Source organism: Grammomys surdaster, unplaced genomic scaffold (genome assembly GCF_004785775.1).
Source record: "Grammomys surdaster isolate TR1022 unplaced genomic scaffold, NIH_TR_1.0 190, whole genome shotgun sequence".
Taxonomy (NCBI): domain Eukaryota; kingdom Metazoa; phylum Chordata; class Mammalia; order Rodentia; family Muridae; genus Grammomys; species Grammomys surdaster.
In genome coordinates, this window is record NW_021604635.1 from 157268 (window position 1) to 182874 (window position 25607).

The following is a 25607-nucleotide window of genomic DNA, read 5'->3' on the forward strand; positions in this document are numbered from 1 at the left end:
TCTGAGTAAGTTCCAGAAAGGTACGTACATACTTCTGAGAGAATCTCTGCCTTTTTTGCTTTATTCTTATACACCAGACACCACCATCCACATATTCCTCCATTCTACAAAGCTCACTAAGCCTCCTGCCTGCAGAGCACTAGCTAGAGCAGGTACACAAACCAGACTCCACTCCAGAACGCACTGCCTGAGCCATAAGCCATGCCCCCCTCAGCGCTCTCTGCCAGAGCCACAGAAGCTGACCTGCTGACCGGACGCTTGTGGTGGCTGCACACTTTAATTTGACTGGGCAGGCCCTTTGTGACAAAGAGCCGGAGAGGGCTGACCATGGCATAATAAGTCATTTAGCAATTCCTGTAAATGACAATGGGGGAAAAAAGGCTTTCAAACTACAGTCAAGCAAATGCCCCCAGTGGCTGAATCTGTGACAGTCCGGGGAGATTAGCCGCACAATGCACGGGTGACCACTATACAGCCACACGCTGGACCTAGAATGCCTGTCTGTTAAAGACAAAGGTATTAGAGTTAACTCCAGGGGGGAGAGAAAGCTTACTCAAAGTCAAGTGCGACATTATGTGATGACACTGCTATAGTGCACTTGGCAAGGGGAGCCCTGTTATAAAGCAGGCAGGCTCAAAGCCTCACACCGGGGCTCACAGGTGACCAGGAAACGCCCACGGCAGCAGCCCTTATTCAGTGTGGGAGCCAAGTGTGTGGTCTCCTGAGCACACCTTCCCTCCCTTACACGGGACCCAGGGCCTGGCACTTGCTCCCTGGCATCCTTTTAACACGGGGACTCAGGAAATTCACCCTCCCTAAGTATGAGCTTACCACATACAGCACTGCTGCTGACCAGCCCCTAGGCAAGCCTTTGAGGGGCAGGAAGAGCTACAGGGGATGAGTGCCTGAGAATTTAGGACAGGAAACTGGAACACAAGTGCACCAGTGGTCCATGCAAAGCCAAAGCTCTCAGGAGCCCAGCCGGAGTCCAAATCCACACCCCTGTGAATGCCGCCAGGACCACAGTCCCAGAGCCATCTCTGGAATGGCCACACCCAGTTTCTGTTAGCCCAGGACTTCCCAGACCTATCAGTGTCAATATCCAGGAGGAAGGAGGTTCTCAATCTCCAGGGATAAGAAGACAACAGGAAGAGGCAAGTTCTGTTCCCGTCTGCTGTTTCTTGGGCACTTCCTATGCTCAGAAAGGAGCACTGAGGGATGGGGATGGTGGGTGAAGCTGTGCTCTAAGAGAACGGATGCACCCATCAGGAGAGCATGCACGAAGCAGTCCCTCCCAGCCAGGCGTGTGGAGGAGACAATTCCAAGAGCTTGGAAATAAAAGTCAGAAAAGCCAAGCATGATGGTCACATATGTGACCCAAAGCCAGGGGCTAGCTATGAGAGCATATGAATTCAAGGCCAGCCTGGGCTACATACTGAGACCTGGAACCGTGTTTTAAAAAAATTAAACAAATAAAAAACAAAGGCAAAAAACAAACAAGAAAATAAGAGGAATCCAGAAGCGTCAAGGCTACAAGATGAGATGCTGAGGTATCAGGTAAGCTAACCCTTTCTAGTGGTTGTCAGGATCTAACGGTCATATTCCTCCAATGGAGCAGGATCCAGTTGCAGCATGAAGCTTGAGGCTTGGATCATGGTCTACTGCTGAGGTAGCCTGGCCATATACAGGAAATCATCTACCTCAGAACTCTGCATTCCTGCAAAGCTAACGTCTAATACAGCGACCTCCTGACACATGTGACTAGTTAAATTCAATCAAGTGAGTAACCAGACTGGAAAGGTCAGACTCCCAGCTGCACTAGCCACAATCCTAATACGCAATGTCCTGAGGGCTTCAGTGGCGCCTGCTGACCGCCTGGAGAGGCACTGCCACCACTACAGAAAGCTCTGATGGGCAGTGCTGACGGGGAAGTGACTACTCCCAGCAAACACACAAAACAGAGCACGAGGGAGTCCTCAGTGGACTCTGTAGACTGAGCTCGGGTTACATGGGAGCTCTTCTGATGGCAACAAAAACAAAGACATAAAGTCCGGGAAGATTATGTCACTGCTCAGCCAAGCTTGAATCCTCACCTAGAATTCGGAAGAGACCTGAGCATTAAGTACATGACATGAAAGGGGCTTAAAATTTTCATAGGCAGGCATAGTAGTGCACGCCTTTAACCCTAGCACTCAGAAGGCTAGATCTCTGTGAGTTCCAGGCCAGCCAGATCTATCAACATAGTGAGTGCGTTCCAGGTCAGTCAGGACCCTGTCTCAAAACAAAAACAAATAAAAAATTGTGTAAGGAATATAAGTGTGCAGGTAAGGATGTGCAAAAGGCTAAAGGGGGCTGGGTGTGGCTTTTAATCTCTGTGGTTTTGACACTAGCCTCATCTATATATAAGGTTCTAGGCCAGTCAGGGCTACATAGAAAGACCTTTTCTCAATCAATCAATCACTAAATCAGTCAATGGGATCGAGGCAGTACAATCCTGTTATCCAGCTCCTCAGGGAGCTAAAGTGACAGCATCACTTGAGCCTAGGAGCTCCAGGCTAGCAGATACTTTAAAATATATAACAAAATGATAAGGAAATAAAGCCTCTTCCTTCCATTCTTGGTCTATAGCCATCTGGTTTCCCTCTTCAAGAGCACCAGTATTCCAGGATTCCTGTGCACTGGGTCAGGCAGAATACTGGCCTCACCCAGAACACTCACACCCCAGTTCCCTAAGTCTGCGACAGGAAGTAGCAAAGGGCTTTGCAGATGTGATTAAGTTAAAGGTACCCAAAGCCTTGGATCAACAAAGTAGAGCATAGGATCTTTAGAAGACAGGCCGGTCTCCGACCATGTCAGACTACTGACTCTCAAGACTATAAAATAATAAATGTGTGTGACACTAAGCCATGCTGTTTGTGGTGCTTTATTTCTATCAGAGGCTAATGTGTGTGTATATAAACAAGTGTGAATAAATATTTTTCCCCAATACAGTCATTCTTCCCAGAAGCCGCCTACAGAGGACAACAGAGAGGCATCAAGGTTTCTCTTTCTAACCTATGCTAACCAATGGTATAAACATGGCTCACTTTTTGCCACAGCTTTTTCAATTCCAACTACAAACAATTCACCAGATGGTATAACAGGACGCTTATTGTGCTTAGGAGGCAATGCCAATGAACTGCGGCATGCCCAAGGCCGGCTTTCAGAAGCAGCTCGTTACACTCAATGCTCTGACCGCCAATGCTCTGCTCTGGCCACCGATGCTCTGCTCTAGCCTCCAATGCTCTGCTCTGGCCACCGATGCTCTGCTCTAGCCTCCAGTGCTCTGCTCTAGCCTCCAATGCTCTGCTCTGGCCACCGATGCTCTGCTCTAGCCTCCAATGCTCTGCTCTAGCCTCCAATGCTCTGCTCTAGCCTCCAATGCTCTGCTGTGGCCACCGATGCTCTGCTCTGGCCACCGATGCTCTGCTATAGCCTCCAATGCTCTGTTCTGGCCACCAATGCTCTGCTCTGGCCACTGATGCTCTGCTCTAGCCACTGATGCTCTGTTCTAGCCACCAATGTTCTGGCCACCAATGTTCTGGCCACCAATGCTCCGCTCTGGCCACCAATGCTCTGGTCACCGATGATCTAGCCACTGATGCTCTGGTCTCTGATGCTCCTGTGAGGCTTGGTTAGAACAGTGTTTTCACAGTGATGTCTGAGAGCCCAGGTCCTTCGGCTGTGGGAGCAGCTGAAAAGAGGAAGCTAGCAGGGAAGGCCACTGTCTGCCATCCTGCCACCAGCACAGGTTCCTCTCTGCCGCTTCTATATATGATCAGTTCCTTTGGTTACAACCAAGTTAACAATGTACCTAAGATAAGGATCAGGAAATTTTTCTCTTTTTGTTTTTCTCCTTCAGGGTTAGGAAACTTTCAACTCCTCTCTAACTTGGTTTATTTTCTTTTCCTTTTTCTTTCTCTTTCTTTCCTTCCTTCCTTCCTTCCTTCCTTCCTTCCTTCCTTCCTTCCTTTCTTTCTTTCTTTCTTTCTTTCTTTTTCCTTTTTAAATACAGGGTCTTACATTATAGCCCACGCTGGTTTTGAACTCATGGTAGTTGTTCTACTTGGCACTGAGGCAGGCACAAGCTACCAGACTACTGCTTACAAGACTTTCAGTAATAGACTAATTAGTGAACAATGCTTTGGGCCACACATGATCTGCAGGGTTGTGGTTTTGTTGTCTTGTTTGGGGGAGGGGGTAGAGAAATGGCTCAACTGTTCATCTGAACTAGTTGCTCTTCCAGAGGACTCAGGTTCAATTCCCAGTACCCACAGTGCAGCTCACAACTGTCTGTAACTCCAATTCCAGGGGATTTGATGTCCTCTTCTGGCCTGCATAGGCACCAGGCACAATACGTGGTACACAGACACATGTAGGCAAAAACACCCATACCCATTAAAATTAAATTTAATTTAATTTAATTAAAAATCCATTACAAATGTAAATCTGGGGCTGGGGAGATGGCTCAGTAGGTAAAAGTAGGCACAATCACAAAGACTTAAGTCCAGAGGCACCCATGTAAAAGGCTGAGAGTCACAACATGCATCTATAACCCCAGCTCTGGGGTAAGGCAAGCAAGTGGAGGCAGAGTCGGACAGATCCCTGGAGCTCTGTGGCCAGCCAGTCTAGCTCAAGGTTCAGTAAGAGACCCTCTCTCAGAAAATAAGGTGACAAGAACAATTTTGTTCTCTGGCCACCATGTGCACATATACACAGGTGCATTTGTATCTGTACACATATGAACATACACAGACACTACACAAACAGCTAAACACACATATAACCTGAACGTTCACACACACACACACCCCACACACACATAAAATAAACAATAAAAAATTTTAAATGCTTTTAAAATATAAAAGCCATTCTCAGCTTAGGGACAGAAAAGAAAAAGAAACCACCAGACATAAGATTGGATTTAGCTCACTGACTATATTATTCTAGTCCCTGGTTAAGACACTAAAAAATATTATACCAGTCTTAAAATCTAGATCCAAATTGTATATGGCTACAATAAATGTATATACAAAATTCTACTATGGTCAGAAAGTCTCATGGTCACAGTCCAGTGAGAGCAACGCCTGAGTCTGAATTTCTAGAAGAAATGATGGTAAGGCCCCAAATACTTGTAAATGCCAGCTCCTTATCACTTGGGCCTGAGAATGGTAGGAGTGTAATGACAGAAATATTTACAGAATGCCACCCTGCCAGAAAGCAAAGTGAGAGTGTGGGACAATGCTGTTCTGTCTGACTCCTTAGTACTGTGGCACTGTGATCTGCAGCTTCTCCATGCTTGTGGTGCACACAGGGCTGACAAGACTCCACTAGGAAGACGTAAGTCAGGTGCTGTGCGTGAGGAGGTGGCCTCTGTACGCATCACTATGTGTAGATGTGGAGGCCAGAGGTTGACCTTAAGTGTCTTCCTCTACTGTCCACTCTGTTTTGAGGCAGGGTCTGTCACTGAACCTGGAGTTCACTGACTGGCTATCTTGACTGGCCAGCGAACCTTTGAAGCCTCCCTGTGCTGAGACTGTAGGCCTGTGCCAGCATGCCTGCCTCTGTGTGGCTGCTGCAGATGCTTTTTGGCAAGCATGTCACCCAAGAAGCCACCTCCTCAGCCCCAAACATGGTTTATAACCAGAAAGTTCAGGTTACAAGTGAAGAACACCAGGTCTTCTCCACGTTTCCAAGACAAGTCAGTCCCGAGGTGAAACAAGCAAAGGGCAAGAGGACACTAGAGAGAGGAGCAAGGGGACGAAGAGATATGGCAAACACTAAACACTGGATTTCAAAAGCTGCTGTCTGACTACTTATCAAAATACTTGGGGCTCAGTAATTGCATTTCCCAGAACTGAAATGAATCTACTCACAGTTAGTACTTAAAACAAAGCTGGGTTAGCCACTGAAGCACTGTTTGTAAAAGATCAAATAAATATTGGCACACCTGTGCAGGGGAATATTAACATAACCATTTACAAAATAAAGACTGACGGACATTTTAATATCCTAATGTGAAATAAATAAGAAGGGGGTTAAAACAAAAGGGAGAGTGAGACAACTCACTACTCGCAGAAATACGACTCTGTCAGGCATGGGGATTTAGATCCAATACTGCTCTCCCTCTTCCCTGGAAAGGCCTCCCTCCTCCAGGGCAGCCTCACCATCACTGAGACAGCTCCAGGAGTTGAGAACCTGCAGGCACCCTCTCCTCTTTGTGCAGAGGGTGCCATCTTTCAAATATCATCACCAAAATACTAACCACCCAGCTCAGATCCCAAACTCAGTGCTCCTTTGTCCTGTCCTGTTTGAATAGATTGCCTTTGTGATTTTTCAGGAAATAGTATGCTGGTTTTGTCTAAGTCAAGCAGAACCTTGGTGACCAAGGAATGCAGTCAAACACAGCTATCTGAAATAACCTCAACTTCCAGTCTGAACCTTATGAATATATTTATCTAAAAAACTAGAGCAGTTGGCTTAGTTGTTCTGTCTTTACATCACAACTAGCTCCTGCTAGCCAGATTCCTTAAGCATTCCTCCGAGCTTTGAAGAATTGAACTGTCCTTGTTCAGCTGAGCAAGGCTCTTCTAATGACAGTCTTCAAGGTCTGTTGTTGCCCCCTGCAGTTTCCCAGTGACCTCACACTCACCTCAAAGCAGAGACCTGACAAGACACCTGACCTCCCTGTGTCCAGAGTCACCAATCCGGCTTACACAGGCCCAGAGCTCTTCACTGTCAAAACAAGTCCCAAGCTTAGCAGCCTGAGCAGGACAGAGAGTCAGACCTCCTCCAGGCTGACATACATCAAAGGCCTCTTCTTTCTCTCCTGTCCCTTCTGAGCTGTTCCACTGGTTATCTGCCAAATTTAACTGGAACATATACACAAATCACCTCTCATCTCTGTTGGGTAAATAGCAATTTCCAAGTAGAGACAAAGTCCTGATATTTTGAATACAAGAGAACATGACAAGCATGTGGGCATCGTGAGCAGTCATCAGGACAAACACCAGCATTCACGCAGGCCTTGGGGACAGAGTCCTCTGCGATTATGGGGCTCTGACACTCATGTATTGAGCAATGGTTCCTTTCTTGGTAAGAGTAAAGCAAAGCAAAGAGTGGGATGTGGGAGAGTCCTATACATACAAAATGCAAGGCTGTTTCTACTCAGGACACACCAACCCTGAGACGTCCATGACAAGGTTCAAAAATTGAACCCCAAAGTAGTTCCTGCTAATGCAGGCTATCATGGACCACATATACAGTCCCTTGGCTACAACAGAATTGAACAAACAAGCCTAAATGTCTGAAAAGTAGCCACTCAGGATCCAGGGACGAGGAGAGGTAGGGGCACCGAACAGCAGAGGGAGGGGAAGCTGCAGTCAGGATGTATTTATTGTATGAGTGAATAAAACAACAACAACAACAACAACCCACTGAAGGTGGTATCTGGGCAGCCCTGAAAAGACTCAATACCCCTAAGGGGAGAAGTAAAACTCTCAGCAACATTCATTTTTTTTAACTAATTAATTATTTTATTTATTTACATTCTAAATGTTACTCCCCCTCCCAGCTCCCACTCGAAGAGTTCTTCCCCTTATCCTCCATCCCCTTCCCCTTCACCTCTGATAAACAACTTCAGCAAAGTGGCTAGATATAAAATTAGCTCAAAAAAATCAGTAGCCTTCCTTTATACAAATGATAAATGGGCTGAGAAAGAAATTAGGGAAACAGCAGCCTTCATAATAACCACAAATAATATAAATCTTGGTGTAATAATATCTTGGTGTAACTCTAACCAAGCAAGTAAAAGATCTGTATGAGAATTTCAAGTCCCTGAAGAAAGAAATCGATTAAGACCTCAGAAAATGGAAAGATTTCCCATGCTCATGGATTGGTAGGATTAACAAAGTAAACATGGCCACCTTACCAAAGGCAATCTACAAATTCAATGCAATCTCCATCAAAATCCCAACTCAATTCTTCACAGACATGGAAAGAGCAATCCTCAACTTCATATGGAAAAACATAAAACCCAGGATAGCCAAAACAATTCTCAATAAAAAAAGTCTAGGAAAATCATCATCCCTGACCTCAAGCTGTACTACAGAGCAATAGTGATAAAAACTGTATGGTATTGGTACTGACACAGACAAGAAGATCAGTGGAATAGAACTGAAGACCCAGAAATGAATCCACACACCTATGGTCACTTGATCTTTGACAAAGGAGCTAAAATCATCCAGTGGAAAAAGGACAGCATTTTCAACAAATGGTGCTAGTTCAACTGGAGGTCGGCATGTAGAAGAATCCGCATTGATCCAGTCTTATCTCCTTGTACAAAGCTCAAGTCCAAGTGGATCAAGGACTTCAAAATAGAACCAGATACACAGAGTCTAATAGAAGAGAAAGTGGAGGAAAGCCTCAAATGCACTAGCACAGGGGAAATTTCCTGAACAGAAAGAACACTGAGAGCTTAGATTCTAAGTCAACAATTGATAAAAGGGATCTCCTGAAACTGAAAAGCTTCTGTAAGGCAAAGGACACCGTCAACAGGATGAAATTGCAACATTCGTTTTCCATGAAGTCCCTCCAGGCCAGGCAGCAGCAGCAAGAGGAGCAGTGGTTGTCTCTGCTCAGGCTCGTCCTTGCTGGTGCTTGCACTCTTCTGAATTGTGTCTATGTTTAGAACACACTAACCTTGGACTGGAAACTGGGGAACTACATCTCACCCAGGTATGGGGATTTAAATCCAATACTGCTCTCCCTCTTCCCTGGAAAGGCCTCCCTCCAGGGCAGCCTCACCATCACTGAGACAGCTCCAGGAGTTGAGAACCTGCAGGCACCCTCTCCTCTTTGTGCAGAGGGTGCCATCTTTCAAATATCATCACCAAAATACTAACCACCCAGCTCAGATCCCAGCTCTGCTACTTGCGAACTATGCACCTTTAAGAACTGAAGAGCATCATCTAATGGCCTTCCCTGGCTTGTCCCTTGACGTATAAACCACGGGGGGAGACTAAACAGGGTGAGTTACTATGCACACAGAGTGGGCTCTCCACGAACCCCATGGTAACAGAAACAACACACAGCTCCCTCCCTCCTCCTGCGGTGTTCCCAGGGATGTGGCCTAGGGGACAGTCTACAGGAGGAGTGCCACCAACGCAAAGTTACCAAGAAAGGGTTTCTGGGCGGACCTACCTTTCCTGCATCCACCAGTTCTGCAATTTCATCTAGATATGGGCCACTGGCCATGAAGAAGGCCCATCTGTAATGAACTCCTTGCCAGAGATGCTAAAGGGAAGAAAATAATCATGGTAAGTGTATAGAAAAGAAGACCTGGCCAACTGCTGCTAACAAAAGACATTTCCTGCGTGGCTAAGACAGATGAACCTATTTCCTGTTTCACACTGACATGTGATTGTATGCCCAGGACCTTGGCCTGGAGACTGATGGAGAGCAGATATTCCATACCATATATGGAATAAGCAAATGAGCAGGACGTGTCCATGTAAACTCAGGTGTCTTCCTGTATGACCGACATGGGAAAACTTTCCTTCAATGATAGTCCAAATAGTCCCATGCACAGAACTGCTGACCTACAAGAAATTAGGGCCCAGAGCCCCAGGCATTCCCCACTGAAGTTTTCAGGAAGCCAAAAAGAGACTTATTACATTTAAAACTGCTTTAGGAACAATAGTCAATAAAAGTTGTTTTCTGTTCCTAACTCTGAAAGGAGTAAAGAAGCTTCAAAGAAAGAGTGTAAAATTGTTTTTATATCATGGCTGGGTCTACCCATGGTAGTTCTTGTAAGTGCCAAGCCATCTAATCTTTATGGAGCAAAACCTCTCAAGATAAAGATGGACAAAACTCCTACACAGAGAAGATTCCACTCCACCTGTGTGCCCACTTACAACTGTCATTCTTTTCACCGTTGAGACAGGGTCTCATCGTGCGGCCCATGCTACATTCGAACAGTGCTGCCTTTATGCAGGAGCTGAGGGAAACACTATCAAGGTGAGGTAAGCCAAGCTCTCAGACATCTCTGTGTGACCTGAGTCCTCAGAGGTGGACAAGGACACTCAGTACCACAGCGCTGCCCTACCTGCTCCTACAAGCAACTGCAAAGTCCCTCAGCTCAGGCTCTGCCATGCGACCAAGGAGGACAGGGAGTCTATCTGATCACAGCTGTTCTAGAGCAGGGCTTCCTACGCTGCGGGTCATGTCCACACATGGAGTCATACAACCGAATGCACAGGTCATGAAAAAGCTAACAGTTAAAGGCTCTGTCTCAGTGTATATAGCTAGTCACTGATATGCCAAGCTGTCCTCAGCACAAGGCCTACCCAGTAAATGACAACCACAGGAGACCTGTTCAGCTGATTCTCCTAAGGTCTGCCATGGCTTCCGGGACCACAGTGAAAACATTCTGGTAACTGTTCAAGGTAATAAAATGGAACTAAAATGGTCACAACTGCCACATCTGAAGCCCCTCACAACACGTTCCTCTGCAAAGCCAACCACTTGATTTGCAACAGCACAGTTTCATGTTCTGCTAGAAGATGTCTGCATGGGTCTTCCCAGGCCACTGCGGCTGAGAAGGTAAAGCAGAGCAGGTCAGAGTTAGAAGTGTGACGATCAGGCATTAACCGTGCGCTTTTAGGACACTGAGAACTATCATCTTTCCAGTGAGAGGGGAGAGAGAGAGAGAGAGGAGTCGCTGCGCTCTCAAAGGACAACTTTGGAGGTTAATTTATAAGGTCTTTCCATGTAACTATGAAGTCTTACACACAGGCTAAGCTTGCCTTTTAAAGTCTGGAAATCCAAGTTTTGAAACAAAGAACAGTTAAGATTCCTTCTCTGCCAACAGCTACTTATGGTTTTCCTTAAATTGCTTCTGGACAGGGTCTGAATGAAGGGAAGTAACTCAGCGACCACTCTGTTCACCTCTGCACCGTGCATGTGTCAGGTTAACGAGTCATCTTGTCACTCTGTACTACCTCTAACAAGGTGAGTCCTTGGAATTTAAGAAACCAAAGTCTTAATTTCTAAATCTAAATGGTGCCCACGTTTATCTTTAGCATAACTAAAGAGGGCTAGAGCTGGCTCAGCACTCGCTGTCCTGGCAGAGGGTCTGGCTCTGGTTCCCAATACCGACATGGTAGCTTACGATCGTCCTCAACACCAGTCCCAAGAGATCGACCAGCCTTCTCCTCTCGTCTCTAACGGCAATGGGGATACACACAGTATACATACATACATGCAGGAAATACACACACACATAAGATACAGATAATAACTGTTAGAAAGTAGCAGCTAAAGGCTGAGCACAGTGGCTCACATCTGCCATCCAAGCACTTAGGAGGTGGAGGCAGGAGGATCACAAGTTTCAGGTAAGCCTAGCTTCCATAATGAAACCCCATCTAAAAAGAAAACAAAACAAAAAAGCCATCTCAAGGGCCAGGGTGTGACTCAATGGCACTTCTTGCTCAACATGGGTGAGGCCAAGTTCAATCTCTAGCAACTCATTAAAAAAAACATGCAGAAAAATGAAAAGAAAACAATAGAAGGAAAGGGAAGAAAGCTAAAACCAGCCACACAGTGAAGTCGGCTAAGTCCACACGGTGAAGCCGGCTAACTCCACACGGTAAAGCCGGCTAAGTCCACACGGTGAAGCTGGCTAAGTCCACACGGTGAAGCTGGCTAAGTCCACACGGTGAAGCTGGCTAAGTCCACCCATGAACAAGCTTTTACTTTGAGGGCCTTGAATCTGAACTATCTAGTCTAATTAAGAAAATAACATTCTGGGTGGTGGTGGCACACATCTTTAAGATAGACCTCTAGGAGTTCAAGGCCAGCCTGGTCTATAGAGTGAGTTCCAAGACAACAAGGACTACACAGAAACCCTGTCTCAAAAAAAAAGCAAAAAAAATTTATCTTTATCTTCATTTTCTTTTATCATGTATACCATTTCACCTCTAATTCAATACCCTAGAATTACCCTAATTTACAACTTGAAATTTTATCAGCCTCTGTACCCTCTGTGGTGACAAGAAGTAACGGCATTCAGTAGAGAGGGACACTTAAGCCCTACTCTCATTCCTGTAGCAGAGGTGATGTGCACTGATTTCCAAGGCCTACCACTCCCTGGAGGCATTCAGTTTGGCCGTTAGAGCATCACACATTCCAAGACATAGTGACCTGTCGATACAGTCAACCTGACTGACCTAAAGTCCCCCAACCTCCCGTCACGCCAACAGTAATTCACTAGAGACAAGCAGTGTGGGGACAGGAGAGACAATGCCAGCAAAGGCAGGAGACTGTCAGCCTTCACAGCTGCTGAAGTAAAACAACAATGTCCTTAAGGCTGTGTACCCCACAGACCTCTAAAGGTTCGAGGGCCTCTGCCTGGGAACCAGACATATATCCCACTGTTGCCATGAGTGCGGCAGCCAGAAACTGCCTCGGTAAAGTCTCTGCCTTTATGTACAAGGCTGCGCATGCTCTCAGGCTGCTGAGAAAGCAAAGCTTTAGGTACAGGCAGGAAGGAAGCAGAAGGTGTATCCCATGGAATCAAGAGAAGTAATAACAGTTCACCAGACTGCATGAATAAAAGCCTTTCTGTCCAGGGTCTTGTGCTACGCTCGTCATGTGGACTGTCTTAGTCAGTGCTCACAGAACACAGTAAAGTACATAGATTAGCAACCTCACCTTATGGGCAGACACTGGGCTTAAAAACAGTAAGGAACATGCTCAGGGTCACACAGTTACTACACAGAGGTCAGAATCTGAACCCAGCTGTTTGAGTCCAGAGAGCATGCTGGCAGCCCCTGTGGTCGGCTGGCTCTGAGAGAAGAGGGGCCAAGTGGCAAACCAACAGGCCCCTGTTGACTCCCACCAATCAGGATTGCCTTCCTACCTTCAATGCCTTTGTACCCACGGTGACTCCGGTCTGCAACATGCCATCAGCAATGCCCAGTCGGTCCATGTTCAGGAGGAAAGGAGTCACCAGAGTCACATAGGTGGCTCCTGACCACTTCTTGAGAAAATTGAGAGCCCATGTTTCAGTAGATCCACCAACATTATCAAGGATAAAGTCAAACCTGGAGGGAAAGGATTAAATAGAAACACTCCGCCAGTCTACTCAGGACACGGATCCTCTCTAGTCCATTTGCAGCTGGCTACACGGGGTATTCAGTGACAGCTCACAAACCATGTGCACTGTACTTCCCACGGAGGGGCAGATGCCCCTTAAGCAAGTGGGTCTGAGCCAGGTGATCTGGGTCCCACACAGTCCCTGAAGAGCTGAGGCTGTCTGGCCTGAGGGACCCTGCCATCACTGTGAAGACCACAGAGCCGGGTTCCAATAGCAGCAGTGTGTTTTTCAGTATACATGACTACTTGAAAGAGAAGTATACTCAAACTCAAAGTGTTTGCCCGTAAAAATGACTCATTAGAAATGTGTCCTCTTTATCTTCTGGAATGTTCTTTTTGTATGTTTTATATATAGCATCAAGATAATGCACAAAAGAATAAAAAGAAAGAAAAGAGAAAAACCAACACCCTCCTCTCAGCCTTCAGCGTTACTCTGACGTGCTCCAACCCCAGAGTGACATAATAGATTTCACAGAACTGACAGATATTCAGATCTCTAAATCTAACCTAACACTGCTGTAATCATTAAACCATGCTCAGAAGGGAGAGAAAACCATGAAAGCTTTTAAGTACTTTCAAAACCAAAGTTCTGTTTAGAAAATGTGTGTGTATAAACTAAACAAATCAACTGAGAATTCCTCTTGGGTAAAGTTTTCCCTTCCAAATTGATCTGGAGGAAGTCAAACATCAAAGCTTCTAAACTGGCTCTGGCCAGCTTCAAGAGTACTAAGTCTTTCATGGGATTCAACTACAGACACAAAAATTAAAGGCTGTGCAAGGCAGGAGTGACCTTACCAGAGGACCACGCCTCTCATTCGGAGAGTGTCCACTCTGTTCCTAATGCATTGTATGATGCTACTGAAGCTGTGGTAAACTTAAAACTGCTGTTGTGAAATGGGCAAACTGAAAAGAAGCCTGGAGACACGCTGTAGGCTCAGTTATGCCAGGAATGATTGATTAATGGCATGACCTTAAGCTAACAAAACATCCATAAGGCCCCACCTCTGCTTTCTCGACCACGGTATAATTGGATTAGAAAGAGAGTTCAATCTCTTGCTGTAAAATTTCTAAGATTCAAGTATCAAGAAAGTTGCTACTTGGAGAAGTCACAAGTTTACTACAGACAGAGTCAGAGTTCAACCTCTAGACAGAGGTTATAATTGTAAGGATTAACTTCAACTAAGCTGTCTGTGCTGGTTTGAATGACAATGGCCCCAGCATGCTCATATATTTCAATGATTTGTTCCCAGTTGGTTGGAATTTTGGGGACCAATTAGGAGGTGTGGCCTTAATGGAGATATACCACTGGGGGTGAGCTTTGAGGTTTCAAAAGCCCACGCCATTCCCAGTTAGTGAATGCGTTCTCTCTCTCTCTCTCTCTCTCTCTCTCTCTCTCTCTCTCTCTCTCTCCACACACACACACACACACACATATGGTTGTTGATGTAATTAAATGCTTTGGTTTATATGTTGCCTTGGTCATGGTGTCTCTTCACAGCAACAGAAAAGACATTATTGAAGGAAGAGGAAGAAAGAGGAAAGAAAGAGATAAGAAGAGGGAGGGGAAGGAAGGATAGAGGAGGAAGGAAAGGTAAAGGCCTGCATTTATAAGCCAAAAAAGCCCCTACTGGAAAAGTACAACCAGCAATGCTCTTGCCAGAGAAGCTGAGGGGACTGTCACACTGATCTGAGAGGCCAGACTAAGTGTCCCTCAGCATTCTGGCTGTCGGGTTCTCTTCTGGAAATGAATCACAAACATAGATACAATTAAAGGCCAACAGAGGAGAACAGGTTGGCTATGGCCTTTGGGTCATGCTGGTCTTACCAACAGCAGAAAATAGGAGATCAACTTAAACTACCGCTATCCAGAAGCCAATCCTTAGAGACCATGGTTCATGATTTACCCTGACACTCAGATACTTAGCTCTGATTTCTCAATCACATTACATATGTTCTTGACACAGGAGCTTCACATGTACTTTTGCTTCAAAAAAGAACAACCGTTCTTCTAGATTCCCTCAATAATTAAAGAAAGAGCTTGAGAGATGGTCTGGTGCTTAAGAGTATTTGCTACACCATCCTGAGGACAGAGTTTGGATTCCAGCACTGTTTAACAGGATAGCATCTGGTTCAAGCAGGAAGATCACTAGTGCTTGCTGGCTTACAGTCTAGCCAAGAAAACATGAATCCCAGGTGGAGGGAGAGATCCTGCCTCAAAGGAACAGGTGGAAAGTGACAGAGGGGAATATATGACACCCTCTTCTGTCCTCCACCTAGGCCCATGAATGAATGAACGCGCATGCACACACACAATGAATCAAATACTATATAGCACCAGGTGGAGACAGAAGTCAAGAACAAGAGCAGCTTAACTGAAGCCTCTGCAGATTCTTTTTCTGCCCACTGTGACCACCCCCTCCCTAGTCAGTTGTTCTCCCTTTCCCCGATTCAGTGTTCCACACAGTACCATGCTGGACAGACACAGCTAGTGTCATCAGAGAGGAAAGCAGCTCGACTGAGAAAATGCCTCCATAAGATCAGCTGTAGGCAAGCCTATAGGGCATTTTCTTAATTAGTGATTGATAGGGAAGAGAGGTGTGGAAGATTCCCAGGGGAAGCCGTACCTAGATGGATGCATGGAACCTGAGCCATGTGGCAGAATGTAGACTAGAGTAAATGGGTTATCTTTAGTTATGATCTAGTCAGACAAGAGCCTACGTATATGGCCAAGGTATTTATAAATATATTTTGAGTCTGAGTCTTTTTCTGGGAACACTGGGCTGGGAGGTAGCACCAGACCTAACTTCTACACTATCCTGACTTTCTTCAATGATGAACAGTGATATGGAGACATAACCCAAATAAACCCTTTCTTCCTCAGGTTACATTGATCATGATGTTTCACCACAGCAATAGAAAGTCTAACTAGGACAAACTGGTACCAGGATCGTGAAGTATGGCTGTGACAGACCTTACCATGCTGCTTTGGGCAGGGCTTGTGGAAGGATTTTGGGACTTTGGGTGAGAAAAGCCATTGGGTGTTCAAAGCTTGGTGAACTGTTCTTTGGAAGCCTGGGAGAAAAGATGTTGAAAGCAATGCAGACGATGGGGCCTGGCTTGTGAAGTTCTAGAGGGAAGTCCGAGAATCCCTTAAAGACTCTGTCATGGCTATCTGCTATTTTGAACTGAGAATCAAAGCTGAAGAATATAGGCTGTGATTAAAAAGAGACCAGAACCTCTGAAGTAAAACCTTTGCTTCACTGGGACAACTGATGCCGGTCAATAGAGCTAAGCTATTAGCACTGACTAAGAAGAGACCACCATCACTGAAGTGAAATACTTTAGGAAATATTTCCTCAGAGTCAGCCCACAGATGCCATGTTTGAAGTGGCCACAGTCATACCTCACGCTGGCAGCCAAACTTTATAATATGCAACAGTCACCCAGGTGGTACTGGTTTTGAAGGCATGAAGGTGTCATGGAGAGCAGCTGAGGCTTAGCACTGTGAGAGGCCATGGGAGGCCATCGGTGAAGACGCAGCCTCAGTAGCAGATGAAGGCCCAGGACTGAGGAGTCATAAAGAGAAGCTGAGGCTCAGCACCGTGAAGAAAGTACAGGAAAGGCTACTGGTGAATGTGCAGCCCAGCTGCAGCAGAGCACCCGGCAGTTTGGGGATGCCAGGACCATGGCATGAGCACCAAGACCAGCAGCAGCAGTGGACTGGATCCTGCCCAGCTTAGAAGAGACAAGTGTGTGTGCTGCAGACGGTGGGGCCAAAGCAGTGACCCAAGCCCCTGAGAGAGAGAGAGAGAGAGAGAGAGAGAGAGAGAGAGAGAGAGAGAGAAGAAGGAGGAGGAGGAGGAGGAGGAGGAGGAGGAGGAGGAGGAGGAGGAGGAGGGTTGGAATTTTACGAACTTTTAGATTTTAAGAGACTAGGTATTTTTAAAGAGACAACTTTCAAAGTGTTTGAATTTGTAAAGCTGAGACTTTTCAATAGTTTGTAAAATGTTTTATATTGTGATATCTTTATTAATGTGATATTGGGGACAATGAGAAAGGAAAGGCTGTATCTTGTCAGTGGTATGTCTGTGTATCAAGCTGACAAGGAGTCTGTGTGTGTTGGCTAGTCTTAGGTCGACTTTACACGAGCTAGAATAATCAGAGAAGAGGGACACTCCACTGAGAAAATCCCTACAGAGACTGGGTTGTAGGTGGGCCCAGAGGGCATTTTCTTAATTAGTGACTGCTCGTAAGCACACTCCCCCAGAGCCTCTGCCTCCAGGTTCCTGCCCTGTTTGAGTTCCTGTCCTGACTTAACTTTGATGAAGAACAGTGATGTAGTGTAAGCCAAATAAGTCCTTTTCTCCCCAAGTTGCTTTGGTCATGGTGTTCCTCCACAGCAACAGTAACCCTGACTAAGGCAAGCACTAGTCACTAAAATCCTGCAAATGGAGCGTTCACTCTATGAAGGAGGAGGTAGGTATGTCTGTGTCTAGAACAGTGCCTGGCAACCAGTGAAGCTTCATAAAGGGCAGAATGCATAAAGCGTTAGCTGGCTGCTCTGGGAGCACTGCAGAGGGGAGTGCTGCAGAGGGGAGCACTGCAGAGGGGAGCACTACAGAAGGGAGCAGTGCAGAGGGGAGCATCTTGTTTTGCTCTCAACCTTTAAAATTAGACTTCTAGTCAGTATGGCCAAAAATAATTGGCTTCTATAAATGGACTTTTTTAAAAAGAAAGAAGAACCTCTGAAATTGTAGCCAAATACTTGTGAGCTGTAGCTTCAGCTTCAGTTTATCAGACAGACCACAGGCAAGAGCAACAGGGCTTGAGAGAGTTCCCAGGTCCGCCCTATCTGGTATCTTAGGCCAAACCACAGGCGGGCTTTCTGGCATTCGGCACACACCACACTGCTCCTGCCAGCATTTCTTCTCATACTGTTTCTTTCTTATGTCCTCACTGGGCCGAAACACTGAGACTGTGTTTAGTAGTAATCATGTGGTTTATGTCCGCCTCTCTGTTCTTCCTGTCATGATGCCACAGAAGGACTGCACTTCTCAGTACTGCCTTCAGACTTCTTATAAGCCAGCGACAAAAGCTGGTTCATCCATCCATCAGACCGTGGATAAAAAGTAACTTCCAAAGTACATACTATGTAGAATGAATCCAAAGGACAGGAATGCTTTTAGACTCTTCTAAAAGACTGCAACATGACCAGAAGCTACCAATCCCCCAGACCTGCACACTCAGCGGTCCTGTGCCTCCGTCCCCACAGGACACTGCTCTACGACTTACAGTTTTAGAGACTTCAGTTGCTCTTCCACACTTCCCAGCGTGTAATCAATGACTTCGTCTGCTCCGAGCTTCCTTACAAGCTCGCTGGCATCTTTCGAGCAAACTGCCGTCACATGGGCACCCCATACTTTCATTACCTGCCAAGGGGAGGGAGAGAAGAGGGTAAAGAGAAAACACTGCATTTTTAAAAAGAAAACACTGGTCCCTGGTGTACACTCATCTGAGTGTAATCTCTAGAGAACTTTTAAGTCCCCCCTTAACTAGAACTCCAGGACGCTACCTGCTAGCTATGGTACAAATGTTTGTCAAGATAACCCACTAGACCTCAGGCTTGATGTTTATGACGTGCCCTACTAGGATCAGAGAAAACAGGAGAATCACAAGCTTCAGCTTTCACACCTTCAATGCTAAAGGGCAAACGGCAGAGAAAAGAGAAAGCACATGTCCACACACTTCCTATCTGACAAGCACCCGGAACACAAAATTGCGACTCCTCTTCATCTGCATAACCAGATTGTGTGGAGTCAGGCAGCACATCTGGGGCTGCGATGACAACCAGATGGCACAGTGCCTGCTAGACAAGCACAAACACCTGAGTTCAGATCCCCAGCACCCATGTAAAAGGTCAGGCACTGTAGTATATGCCCATAGAGCCAGTGCTGGGGAGGCAGAGATAGCAATATCCCTGGAGCTTTTCAGCCAGCTAGTCTAGCAAAATCAATGAGTTCCAGGTTCAAGTAGCAGACACTGCCTTAAGTACAAACGGTGAGTGATGGAAGAGACAGTGTCAGCTCTGGCCTCCGCATGCATGCACACGCAGATGCACACCCACAAACACACAGCAGTCAGCTCTCAGATGCTAGATAACTAAGAAAATATGGACACTTTAGCTTTATAACATGAATTGGGTCCTCTCCCTTAAGAGTAAGAAGGTCTAGATAAATGTTTTTAAAATGCATACAGCATAGTTAAAGATATACTTAAATAAAAGAATACATAACTGTAATGTTATTCAGCTTTAAGTATCTGAAATTGCCCTCCATATCTGATATACTTTCTCTATGATATCAGGTTCACAGAGCTGTCAGGGGACTGACGAGTTTCAGTCTATTAGCAGGCAAGATACTTGAAATCTATCAAGAAATTTTGATATTAATAGTTATGGATCAAAGTAAGTATGGTGACATACACATGCAATCCCAATACTTTGGGGTACAGAGTCAAAGGATCAGAAATTCCAGGTCATCCTTAACTATACAGGGTATTTAGGGTCAGCCTACGATGCATGAGATCCTATCTCAAGTCAACAACAACAAAAATATCTCCCAAGGATTCATATAACCTGAAAATCTGAGGAAACTGAGCCGCTTAGGAACTCTAACATATAATTTTTATGTGTGTGGGTTGTAGACAGGGCCTCATGAGTAAATGAATCTGTTGCTCTCAACAGCAAGTCCAGAGTCAAATACGTGAGGTGTGGAATCTAATGAAAACTCATCATGGCCACCCTTTCCCCAAAATCTACACGAGACATTGCCGAGGAAAAGGAAATGTGCTAATAGTGCAGATACTGCATCTTCTTAAGGATTTATTTGTACTTGTTTTATACATATGAATGCTTGCCATGTGTGTATCACACCCATACCTGCTGCCCACACAGACCAGAAGGTGCACTGGACCCTGAGACTGGAGTTACAGACAATTGTGAGCTGCCATGAGGGTGCAGGGAAACAACCCCCAGTCTATGAAGAGCAGCCAACACTCCAAATGGCCGAGCCAGCCAGCCTGCCCCCTGTTCTGTTTAAACAGCAGTAACTGCTCAGGAAGACGATCTAACAGTTCAGATCTTTGTCCCTTAACACCTAGCTTCTCCTAACCCACTGCACTAACTAGTTTTCTTTACTAAGAAGTTTAGTGAGGAAGTTTTCATGTCAAACGAAGTTTGAATACGGAAAGTTCGTAGAAGGCAGATACAACTTGGATAAAGAAACAGAACACTAGGAGCCAAAGGTTTTTCTTGTGTCCTGTCTCAGTACACAGCCCTCTTCCAAATATCTTTTTTTTTTTCAAATATCTCCTTTTTAAGTCACCTTTATCTTGATTTTTTACAGTAATCAATTCCTAGAATTTTAAAAATGTCATCCAAATATTCACTCCTGAGGCATAATTAATTTGGTTGTGATCATTTTTAAACTGTAGGGGAAAAGCCTCTTCTCAATCACAGGATACTGTTCTATCTCTTTGTTCTCTTATAATTTATCATGGAAGAATCTAGGCCATTTGACCTGCAGAGCTGCTCTATAGTGTGGAGCTTCTGACTGCACAGAGGTCGGTTCTGCATGGTGCTGTGTCCTCTGCGTTCTGAAGACTGGACAAGGCTGGGTTTCAATCTCTATAGAAAACCCTGCACGGTATTTGACAAGGCTAGAGACTTCAGCAGGCTGCCAGGCTCAGGACATATGTCTATCCACTGAGGACTGTCAAGTAGAGATGTTCAAATGCCATCCCTTTTCAGGGATGCCTCCCTTCAAATATGATATGGTCAGTCATACATTTCATATAAAATGGGAGTGATGTGATGAGAGGAATATTTATTTCCCTTTATCAATTTATAACTTATTCCTCATAACATTCCAAAATTAATTACTTTTTGAAAAAATTATAAACTTATGAATTTAAATGTCTCTATATGGACTCAGGCTACCATAATTATCTTTACAGAAGCTGAAACTGTCACATCTTTGGCAGTCTGTAAGATGGCTCCCAACTCCGACACTGTTTGACAGTGTCCCCACTGTGCTCACTCCCACACTGCGCTCCCTCTGTGACGTCCCACTTCTCTAAGAGGCTCTGCGTCCTCCATGAAAGAAGTTTCCCACATCTATACACGCAACCACATTCAGTAGGAGACTGAGGCTGAGGACTGACTGCGGTGGGGGCAGAGCTCGGCATGCCGAGGCTGAGTCCAATCCCTAGAACCCTTCTCCAGAATATCTACTGATTAGAATACAGCTCATGCCTGTCATGTTTGCTTTGTGATAATTGTTGACTATACATTTCTATCACTTATACTTCTTTTGAGTTATATTTCACAACAGAAAACTAAAAGATTCTCTAGATGTAGGTACACGTCTGTGGACACGTGAGTGTAGGCCGTGTGTGCAGCACCCAGATAACAAAGGGTCATTTAGACTCCTAGGCTGTGGAGCTGGGGGACTCCCTGGCAGTAAGGGTCATTTAGATCACCAGTCACAGCCACCGTTGGTCCTGGCTGTAGGAGCTTGATACGGCCTGGCCAACAGATAACAGATCACCAGGCTGTTAACCACTTCCAGTTCTCTGCTTTCTGTGGAAAAACAGGTCTTTCACTTTCCTATTAGAAAGACAATCCTGTGTGCTTAACACTCCTGGCTTCTCTGGAGATCTGTGGAGACAAGGACCTTCCTGCTGTGCTCAACACAATCTCATCGTAGTTTTGAGTGATAGTTCCCAAAGGAGGAACGTTCGGCGGCTTCTCAGAAACTTACAGGCCATAGACAATAGTCTACTCAGTTTTTCCCATGGTTTTTTTTTTTTGTTGTTGTTGTTGTTTTTTAAAGATTTATTTATTTATCTATTTATTTATTTCATGTATAGAAGTACAGTGTAGCTCTCTTCACACACACCAGAAGAGGGCATCAGGTCCCATCACAGATGGTTGTGAGCCACCATGTGGTTGCTGGGTATTGAACTCAGGACCTCTGGAAGAGCAGACGGTGTGCTCTTAACCGCTGAGCCATCTCTCCAGCCCTTTTCTCAAGTTTTTTATTAGTGTACTTAACTGTAAGTAATAATGTGCTTCATTGTGCTTTGTTTCCTTAACACAGGATCTCACTATGTAGCCTTGGCTGGGCCATATAAAGATCTCCTGTCTCAACCTTCCAAGTGCTGGATTACAAGCATTTACCACCACGGTTGGCACCTTTTCTGGTTTAAAAGTGGTACTGTCTTTTTGTTGTTCAAGCATGGGTTCTGTAGTATGGAGATCAAACCCATTTTGGATTAATAACTTGTAAATACTCTCCATTGTATGATGGTTAATACTAACTGATAACTTATCAGGATCTGAATTCGCCTGGACAAGCCTCTGAGCACGCCTGTGAGGGATTATTTACATCAGGTAGATAACTGAGGTGGGGAGTCTCGAGAGCAGCCCCGTTTCCTGGGCTGTGGTCCCAGACTGCAGAGAAAGGAGAGCTGGCTGAGCACCAGCGTCCATGGCTCTCTGCTTCCTGGCTGCAGGGGTAAGATCGGCTGCCCCAAGACTGCTGCCATGCCTCCCCTGACACGTGGACTGCATCCTGGGACTGTGAGCCAGAACAGGTCCTTTCTCCTGTCACAGGCACAGGGAACGTGCCTAAGGCACGTGGGCTGCTTTTCTTCTCATTCCCTGATAGTGCCCTTTGATGTATCAAGATTTTTAACTTGATAAAGTTCAACTTACTTGCTTATATTTTTAGTGTCACATCTAAGAATGTGCTGCCAAATTTAAAGTAATGAATATTTATAGCTGTTTTTTCTAAAAGTTTTCTGGTTAGTGCTCTTATGTTTAATCTTTGATTCACCTTGAATTATTTTTGTGTATCATGTGGGTCCAATTTGCTTCCTCTGTATGTGGACATCAAATTGTCTTATCATCTGTTAGAAGGACACTTTCTCTCACGTAATGATTTTGCCATTCCTTGTTAAAGATCAGGTGATGGGGCTGGAGACACGGCTCCCAAGTTAAAAGCTCTGGCTGCTCCCCCACGGGACCCTTCATCAGGCACCAGCTCATAACACTGTCACTCCAACCTCAGGGTCTAATGGCCTCTTCTGGCCTCTCGGACACCTGTACACACATGGCACACTCTCACATCGGACACCTGTACACACATGGCACACTCTCACACAGACACAGACACTTTAAACAGCAATCTGACTATATACGTATAGATCTGTCTCCGGATATTTGACTCTTTTCCATCATGTGCTCGGTCTCTCTCTCTCTCTCTCTCTCTCTCTCTCTCTCTCTCTCTCTCTGTCTCTCTTTGTCTATCTGTCTGTCTGTCTCTCTCTCCTTCCCTCCCTCTCTCAATCCCTCCCTCCCTCCACACACACACACAAAGGGGGGGGGAGGCAGAAGGAGAGAGGAGGAGGAGAGCGAGCCATCTTATGCCACTATCCCAATAATTTGATTACTCTAGCTTAATAATAAGTTTGAGGTTTGGAAATCTGGAATAATTTTATTCCTTTTCAAAAATTTGGCTATGTGTGTTACCTTGCAATTGTATGTACATTTCAGGATAAACTTGCCACATATGGAGAAAAGGTAGTTGACCTTTTTACTGGCTTTACACTGAATGCACAGATCACTTTGAAAGTGCACTAGCTTTTTAAATGATATTCTGGCTACCGCAGTTCCCTGTATAGTTTAGAATCAGCGTATTAATTTCTACAAAAAGCCTGCAACATTCTTGACTGCAAACAGCAGTAGCTTTTGGCATATGCTGCTTACTGCAAACTAGTCTCTACGACCACCATGGTCTTCCTCCCAAAGGGCTTTGCTCCACACGCTCAATTGTTTTTACTCTTTAACTGTTTTAACTTTTCCATGTGAAACTACTGGAGAGGCTAGTGTCTCCTTTAATTATTAGGTATGCTCATTCAGGTCACTGATATTAAAAGGCGTTTCCTAGATGCCCGAGCTTTTTGTTACTGTGTTAAAACTGACCCAACCCAATCTGGGGAGTCCAGTATCTCACCTTACAGACGCCAGTGCATTAGAGAGGAAGGCAGGGCAGAAACTCAAGGCACACACTGAAGCAGAGGCCACGGAGGAGCGCTGCTCACTGGCTGGGTTTCCATGGCTTGGTCAGCCTGCTTTCTTTATACAACTCAGGACCACCTGTCCTGGTGTGGCAGCATCCACAGTGGGCTGGCCCTCCCACATTGACCATTAATCAAAAAATGCCCGATGAACATGCTCATAAGCCGGTTTGATAGATATTCCCTCTTCCCAGGTAACTATAGTTGGTGTTAAGTTAACAAAACTAGACAGCACACCAGACTCGGCTTTTGAGGAGAGTAATTTATAATATATGAATTTATAAATTCATATAATAAACAAAAATTTTCCTAGTCACAAGATTAAGAAATCCTTTTACCTGTATCGCAAAAGTACCAACTCCACCTGACGCACCCAAGATTAGCGCACTGCAACAGAAGAAAAGGCAAGCGGTGAGACACTGGGCAGGCACACCTGATGAACAGGACTTCTAAAGAGGAAACTTCCACAGTAACAAGCAATCCCCACAGCAAATAAAGTCATCCTCCTTCCCAAGGCAAACTACACAGATTTCACCAAGAAGCTGCAGATAGTTAAAATGAAAACTTTTGCAAACTCTTAACTGAGAACACAAAACACTCCCAGACCAGCAATTTACTTCTGCAGGTAGCTTGGATGGTGCTTTGTAACCTCCACTTCACAATTAATTATTCTAGGCTAAAGCTAGCACACTTGTGTGTAAAGAGGAAACCTCTCAATGTGGTTCTCTCAGAAGTCACATTCCTGAGCACATTCCTGCCAAGGCGGAGGGACACCTCGTGTTCAGGCACGTCTTGCTAAGTTCATCAAGTGTTACAGACACACTCATCCTCCGTATGATGTCCTGTGGAAGCCAACGACTGTGTCCTGTCAGCACAAGCATCCTGGGCTCTAGGCTCTTACCACAGCTACGCAGTGGCCCTGCTGCCACTTGAGACCTGGGCTGGGGGAGACGACGACTTAGCCTGAAGTCCATGGAGAGAGAGGCAGAGATAAGACGGGAGGGAGAGATCCTGACCCTCTACATGTGTGACTCCCTTAAATGTAATGCAAGGCTAGGTGTGCGTAGTCAGAGAAGGGTACAGAGCCACCATCCACTTCCCAAACAAGTCTGTGATCTGAAAGCGTAGCCAAAACTCCCGGCATCAGGCAGGCACGATGGCTCAGTGGGTAAAAGAGCTTAAAGTGAAAGTCTGACCACCTGAGATCAACCATCGGCACCCACGGGGGGGGGGGGGGGGGCAGAACAAACACCTAGAAGTTGTTGTCTGCCTCC

The 25607-nt window shown here is 45.5% G+C and overlaps 1 protein-coding gene across 3 annotated transcripts in view; it reads right to left on the reverse strand.

Annotated features, from left to right (window-relative positions):
- The window catches only part of Rtn4ip1 (reticulon 4 interacting protein 1), a 52650-nt gene that overhangs the window by 4045 nt on the left and 22998 nt on the right, over positions 1-25607 (reverse strand). For 2 of the 3 annotated variants that reach the window (XM_028769022.1, XM_028769020.1), the window contains exons 5-8: positions 24672-24720; positions 18487-18623; positions 12959-13142; positions 9241-9333 (exon numbers count right to left, since the gene is read on the reverse strand). In XM_028769022.1, coding sequence (XP_028624855.1) covers positions 9241-9333; positions 12959-13142; positions 18487-18623; positions 24672-24720 — 463 coding nt within the window. The remainder of the gene's footprint in view (positions 1-9240; positions 9334-12958; positions 13143-18486; positions 18624-24671; positions 24721-25607) is intronic. The other variant, XM_028769021.1, reaches the window with a different exon arrangement.